This window comes from Limulus polyphemus, unplaced genomic scaffold (genome assembly GCF_000517525.1).
Source record: "Limulus polyphemus unplaced genomic scaffold, Limulus_polyphemus-2.1.2 Scaffold1727, whole genome shotgun sequence".
Taxonomy (NCBI): domain Eukaryota; kingdom Metazoa; phylum Arthropoda; class Merostomata; order Xiphosura; family Limulidae; genus Limulus; species Limulus polyphemus.
In genome coordinates this window covers 181343-189304 of record NW_013667337.1, presented here as the reverse complement: position 1 = coordinate 189304, position 7962 = coordinate 181343, and the positions used below count along the sequence as shown (strand labels likewise).

Sequence of the window (7962 nt, the reverse complement as noted above, 5' to 3'; positions counted from 1 at the left end):
TTATAGGCATGGGAAGGTTTTCTAGAAAATTCAGATTACATAACAATACTGAGCTATATTTGAACATTTATGTATATAGATATGTTGCTGATTCCTACTCTTGAGAATCTTCTACATCTTTGGAGAATAGGTGGGAGTTTTGCAATACATATCTAACACTACAAGGTATGCATGTTTTTAAAAATAAACTTAATCTAAACAACGTTCATATTAAAATAAATACATAACAACAAATTCATTACAGATGTTAAAACCAGAAGGAGTCTTGGATTAAATTCATTTCCAGTTCAAATGGAAGTAAAACAATAAAATTTAAATACAAATAGATGTATACAGTTACGAGTTTAAAGCTACTTAGGATAAACAAATATAGTTTCATGTTACAACTTAAAGTCATTCTAGAAATAAAAAATGGGAAATTTAGATTTATTTTGACTTTTGTTTGGTGGTTACAAGGTGGGTCAAATTGACCAACCTTGTATTAGGGTAGAGAAAATAACATACTAAAAAAATTTTAACTTTAAAAAACATTTGAAATGTACTTAGGAGGTTTTAGAGATTATGCAAATGACATTTGAGATTTTTGCTGAGAAGAAAAGTATTTTTAATCTTAACATGAAAGTCATTTTGCACTGAGACTGGTCAAAAAAGTCTCAATATATTCAAGGACAAATCTTTAAAAAACTGTTTTTTTTTGTACAAACGACTTGTAATGTTTTCTAAAAGTCTGCCAAACTTTGTGGAGATACACATACTATATTAAAAGTTATAATACTAAAACTATATATAAGTAAAAATGGTCATGTGGTCAGTCCATGTGACTGAGCCTGTATTGAGAGAGTTTGTAATGGGCTCAATGCTAAACGTGCAGTGCATGTACTGTACATACATAGTCTAGTCTAGTTGGCTAGGCTGCGGGTGCCGACTGGGCATTTCAGTTGGTTGTATAATTCTTCTCTGTTTCATTATATGACTTAAATATTGCTTGAAATCACTCCATTTAAGGTTTTATTCATAGTAGTTGTCAGCATGATTCCTGATTTTAGCGTGTCATGAATATTTATCAAGTTATTACAATATTTATTTGAAAACAGAATATTGAAAGGTAAATTTTACTATTTTATTGTGAGTGCAAGGTAGCATAATGTCCAATACCTTTGGGGGCATACTCCAGACCTTCAGAAATGTGGAGGATTGGGGGATATATGTGATTGAACCAAAGTTTTTTTAATTGAATCCCCAGTTGATTTACTGTCATCATGTACTTCTGCATAATGGTTCCTCTACCATGGTAAATAAAAACAACACACCCATCTCACTAAATGTAACACTGACATTAAACATAGAATGCGTAAGATACTTTTTTCTTAAATATACATTGATGTCCCACTCAGACAGAACTGGCTTTAAACTCGAACAAGACATTGTGTTGATGATAATACTGGGTAAATTAGAATTAACTCTACATATTTCAATTGCAAGGCTAGAAATTTAATGAAATTTAAGATGGGGGATGACTGGCATAAGAATGTTCCCGTCAGCTGTACTGTAAAATCTTCAAATCCTGACCAAATCCTTCAGCTCATATTGTACATGTGTGTGCAGCTATTCTGCAATCCAGTGTGATAGTTGGGATATTTTGGATAATTATGAAGCATTTTGATCCAGAGAGATTATGAATGACTAAACAAGGTTTTTTTGCAATGAAAGATGCTATTGCTTAATTGATGCTGAAGTCCCCTGAAGAGCTGCTGTAATGATAGTTTTGTTTTATAATGATTATGGATAATTTAGAAAGGCCATAGAATGAATGGCTTAATATCCCAGACATTGATGAAGTCTTCTTAGATCTCATTTGTCAGAAATAGGTTCAACATTTTAGGACATTAATTAAGTCTTTATTGGATGGGGAAAGATTAACTGAGCAACAGCTTTGGGCATGGGAGCATTTAGTTTGCTAAAGAAAATTATATTTAAGAAAGCATGAATATACAATTTTTTTTCTAAGTATTCTGTATTCAAGAATGTATAGCAGTATATAATAAATGACTTCTCAGAGTGTAGAGTTGTGGTTGTCTAATTTAATAAATTTTCATTATTTTAAATCAACATCAACTGAAGTAATATAATGAGTGAGACAATACTATTGCTAGAACAAGTGAAGTATAAATAATACATTCTCTTTAGAGAAGGGAACAGAAGGATATAATTATGCTTTTAACAAATGAGCTTTCTCTCCATTATTCAACATATCAGGTAGGATTGAAATACAAGCTTAGCTCGCTAAATAGTATATTGACATACAACTAAATGGGCTCTAATCAACAAAGTTCTTACAGTAATTTCCAACTGTTTTTTACTTTGAACAAATATGAAAGCAATTTCAGAGCAGCAGTCAGTTATGTACAGTGATTGTATGTACCTGTTACCTTTATTGCCATAATAATGTGAAATAGTTAATTGATATGCTATGGTAAATTTCACTCTGGGTAATTGAGCACTTTGGGAATCAATTTATGATTTCCAAACAAGATTTATTTATGCTACCTATTACATTGATCTTTGCATGAACACTACTTTTAAAATGTATTGTTATCACAATGGGCAATATAAGACATAAATCACTTATAATAAACCTACTATAAAATATTATTACAATCAAATTCCATAAGCCTTTAAGTCCTGTCACTTCATTATGTTGCAAATGATATTTGTTTTAATTTTTTCATTTATTTTCAACTGTAAGGATTAATCTTTTAACCTTTAACAGTATAACTAATAAGCTTTTATTTATATAGACATTAAACTTTTTAATATACTCCATAGTTTTACATAAATTGTTTATTTCTATCAAATTTTGTTCAGTAAAATAAATTTGATTTATTTAAATTTGATTAGAATGTTAGTTTACAATAACTTAGATTAAGAATTCATTAACATTATTTTCAGTGTCTCACCAGAAGGAAGATGGAGCTGTAGACTTTTCATGGAAAAGAGGGAGGTTGTTTGATCACACAGCTTGTCTAGTTTTGTACCAGATATGTCTTGAGGTAATGTCACTATGTTTCGAATGTAGTTCTTAATAACTCTTTACTACACCATTAAATACTGACATGTTAAACCCATCCGTACTAAGGTTTCCCATGTGACAAAAGTAAAATTGTGTAACTGACAGTTACACTAAACCCATTTTTTATGTGTTGAAAATGTGTTATTTACAAAAACAATAAAAAGTATTTTATTGAAAATGTACTAAATTCTTTACTTACAATAGCAGTAAAAATAATCAAATTTGTGAATTTGCAAGAGGTTTGTATTAAGACAAACAGATTAATAAATCAAGTTAAAAAACCTGATGAAACCCTAGCACTTTTAACAAGCGGACCTATATTGTTAAGAAAAAAGAAAGAATGGCAGAATAGGGTGTAGAGAATGGACATAAGTTGAAGAACAGGAAATAAATCTAATTGGCCAAGTATGGCCCAAGGACATGTGTTACTTACATGTTGTGGATTTATTTGTGTGTCATGGAGTGTAAAGATCAATTTCAAAGTTGAAGGCAAGAAATTAGAAAAATACAGACCCACTTATCAATAATATTTAGTTGATTTGTTGATTATCATTATTTAATTTTCTGTTCAATATAAAGCAGGTGTAAATGTGAAAAACAGAGGGTTGAGTATGTTATATTAAGATAATTTTGAATATGCAAGTCAGCAAGTTATGTAACAACAACATCTGATATAATTGTGGTGGAATGGAATGTATCAGCACTACATTTTGACATTGTTTAGCATTTCACAGTGGTGTGATGTCATTGAAGATGCATTGTTTTTGGAAAAGCTATGTAACAGCCCTTTCTGAAACAATATTTTTATGCTCACATACCAAAGATGTGTTCAGGTTGAGAATTTTGAATTTCTAGTACTTAATGGCAATGGAAAACAAAGTAATGTGGATCAACTTGAGTTACTAAGACCATCCACAAACAGACCTTCAACAAGTCATACCCCAGTTTTGGTAAACACATTCCTGTTTCTTGTGACATGTTTGAATCCACAAATGCAATAGTCAGTGACAAAATCTGTCCACATACATTTCAGGAAAAGTATGTAACAAATTCATAAAGTGTAAAAACTACTAACCAGAGTATTATCAATGTAAATAGTTGATCTGTAAAAGCAGGGCAGTGTTTTACAGAAATACTCAAAAATATCTGAATAGATATGCCTACACTATAGTACAAATTTTTACAAGCAATTACAGCAATCCCCTAAATTCAGTTGTAACTAAAATTTCAAATTAGGAATATGTGGTTAAATATTTTAGTTATTGTTTGGCAGTTTTCTGTAAAATCATTGATATTCAAAAAATAAAACAAAGAAACTAAAGGAAAGAATGATTCAAATTTTTTTCATACACTGGCATTTGTTTTTGCCATTATACTTGACATTTATCATAAAATTCCATGGCTTTCCTGCTGCATTTGCAATATTTTAAATTGTGAGTAAGGAGATTTTACAATGGAATTTGTAAGCTTTTCTCTTTAGTGAGTGATCTTTATGTAAGTACACACACACACACATGATCATTTAATATGTAGGTAAACAAAAGAGCTATGCTTTTGTTATCTACTATAACTTAATTAAAATTTCATTTTGTGCTATGAGATGCACTAGAAGAGTTTGTTCACTAATTAAGATAAAGTTAAAATTGAAACAATGTGAGGATATGTATGAAGAATATAAAACTGTTTTGCTTAAATTAATTTCAAAGGTTGTTGTACTCTGTGATCTTGTATGGAAATTTAGCCTCTGAATCACCTGTTACATTTATATTCATTCTGTATGCTAGAACAGCAGTACTTTACTAAAGCCACATATCAACTATTATAGAGGAAATTTACTAAATATTTGAGAATGTGAAATGTTTATTTTGCAAGCTAATTTTTAATTCTCTGGTTTCTTCCTTTTGTTATTTTACTATTTTCTAATTAAGCTTTCAACTACATGTTGTATCATAAAGGCTGCTTAGAAAATAATAAAATAACAGAAGGCTGAAACATGGAGCCAAATGTTTACTTACAATATATGTAGGTACTTTGTAGGAGTGAATTGTGTGATGAGTTTGGAACCTCTTGTTAGCCATTTTTAAGCATCAGACTTAATATATATAAACTGTTGGGAAAAGGAAGGTTGTCAAAGAAGGTGGATATGTAGGAACATTTGTTACATTGAAACTGGTTCAACTAGTTTTTCTTATGATTTGTGTAAAAGTCATTTTGAAATCAGAATGTTGTTTATTTTATTTTTTTTCATGGATAAGCAAATGAAAATAATTTCATATAAGTTTGTAACTTCTTATGCTGGTGAATTAAACATTATATTAAATCACAATAACTGTATTTGGTTCAAGTTGTACATAATAAAAAAACTTAAAATTACTTGCACTGATAGGACTGTTCATAAGTTGCAGCATTTTGTGATAAACACACACACACACACACACACACACACACACCACACTGATATATTTCAATGTTTTTGTTGCTCAGTAACCAAACGAGTGCATTTTGATTGCATCAGGGAAATTTGTGACAGAAATTCCCATACAGTATATCATTAGTACCAACTTTTCCAAATGATTGAGGGTGCTGATTGTACTTTCTGTACTTATTCAGGGTGCTCAGCAGCACTTGCATCATAATATTTAGAGGTGCTCAAGCAACCATAGCAACTATGGATCATGGATCTGATGCCTATACAGTACATTATTGTGTGAAATTTTGGAGAAAACAAGAAGAAATTTGGACATTATACACATTACAGGATATTTATACGTGTCAGTTACAGGTCTAAAAGTCAAGTATAATATTTAATGCTTTCTTGCAGGTATTATGGTATATTTCAAAAACTTTTACACGATCAGACGAACTTATGTAGACTTAACTTTATTTAATAGAATACACATAAAGTAAACAATAAATTAAATTAATTATAATAGAGTACAGAGTATGAAACATGTATGAGCATTCACTGAATGACATGGTTTTACAAGTTGAAACAAAGAATCTCACAAAATGAAGAATAAAACCTGTAGTAAAGAAAAAGTAGCTAATAGGTGTTTATAGCAGTCTCTGAAATGAACCAAAGAATCTCACAAAATGAAGAATAAAACCTGTAGTAAAGAAAAAGTAGCTAATAGGTGTTTATAGCAGTCTCTGAAATGAACCAAAGCTAAATTATTGCAAAGGAAAGTAATTGTAAGAGTTGTAAAGAAGGCAAACTTAGCTGAATATGCAGAAATATCTGAATGTATGTTCACAAAGTGATAAGCATATGATTTTGAACGAAATGTACATGGGTATTTTAAATAAGTTGAGAAATTCCATAGCAATTGTATTTAGTGTAATTTTCGCTTTGGTTTTAGGGAATTATACGTGGGTTGAGTTTTGTTTGTGTGAAATACTTTACAAATAAAAAAACTTAAGTTGAAGTCAAAGCCAGTTATCATGTGATGACAATGACATTGTCCCATCATGTACCATACTCGTTGAATTAAGAAGTTTGACTAAGCAAAAACAGTAAGGTGATTCTGAATTAAAAAGCCAATATACAATCCAGACAAAGGCCTTTCTAATGATATGAGACTTTAGGAGAAAAGTTCTGGACAGACAAATGCAAGCACATTATTTCTATAGATTTGACTAGCAGGTATGAAAAAGGACCAGCAAAAATGCAATAAATACACAAGTATGTCTTAATAAAGTTAGATTAGGGCTAAATTCTTGCATATCAATGATAAATTTACCATAATCTTTATATTTTAAAGAAATTAAGTTTATAATACTGAGTTTGTTTTGAACTGGTTACTAAAAGTTCTGAAGATTATAGACATCACATTTGGCATAAAATGAAGCATCTTCTCATACTATTTGGAGTGTCTTAGAATGAATTATAATATTCATGTAAATATTACGCTGACACAGCTGTTATGGTATGGAATCAAGAATGTCTTCACTATTTTATTATCAGGATCACATGCTTCATGATTAATGTTGTAAGATACCTGTTTAACTTGAGAATCATAAGATATCTAGCATTGCTCTCTGAAAACATTTTATAATAACATATACATTTGTTTGATGAAGTAATCATGTTTTCTGTTCATGAATGACTGATTAGTTTTGATCTACCATTTGTATTCATGTTGTCACTAAATTATTTATGCACTACAGTAAAATTAAGATTTCTGAATTTATTGTTCATGGAAGTGAGTATGAGAACTCAAGCCCTCCATTAGTTACTTATACAGCACAAGTTCAACCCAAGTGTATTGATGTATGGTGGGAAAAATAGTCAGAGATTTTGCTAACTAACAGTGTTTTAATGTACACAGGTAATATGTATTGCTGATGTCATTCAGCTCTAGTAATTATATTTCAGAAAAGTAAGCAACAAAATATATATAGATGGAAAATTTAAGTTAATACAAATATTTCATTAGAACACTAACTGACAATCAAAATTAAATCATTAAGCGAATTAACAGGCAGTAATTAACTGCTGGTTGTTGAATTTGGGTCTTGGTCTTAACAAAAAAGTAATTGTAATTGAAAATATAAGGCATTCTTGAAAGTGAGGAATGAAACTTAATGAACATATTTTGTGTTACAGTTTTATATTGTTTAGCTAAGCTAATAGTTTATTGCTTCATTTGGACAGAATCCGACTGCAACGGTTTTAGGGGTGAAAACTAAACCTAAAAGCAAGTGGCGACCTTTACCATTGGACACTACGGTAAGAATAGTATTGATATATCTTTGAAGGTTATGTTAGATAATCTTATTCCATAGTTTCTTCTTTTGACTTTAGACTTTGAAGATGTGGGAGATGATGAAATCTCTGTGGCTTCACTCTGAAAAAAAAATGTCCCTGTAAATTTCTTAGTGAAGAATGGTCA

General features: G+C 30.2%; 1 protein-coding gene across 2 annotated transcripts in view; it reads left to right on the top strand.

Annotated features, from left to right (window-relative positions):
* Positions 1–7962, top strand: part of LOC106464725 (DNA topoisomerase 3-alpha-like) — a 79570-nt gene that overhangs the window by 27958 nt on the left and 43650 nt on the right. For both annotated transcript variants that reach the window (XM_013924878.2, XM_022392495.1), the window contains exons 7-8: positions 2950–3050; positions 7725–7799. In XM_013924878.2, coding sequence (XP_013780332.2) covers positions 2950–3050; positions 7725–7799 — 176 coding nt within the window. The remainder of the gene's footprint in view (positions 1–2949; positions 3051–7724; positions 7800–7962) is intronic.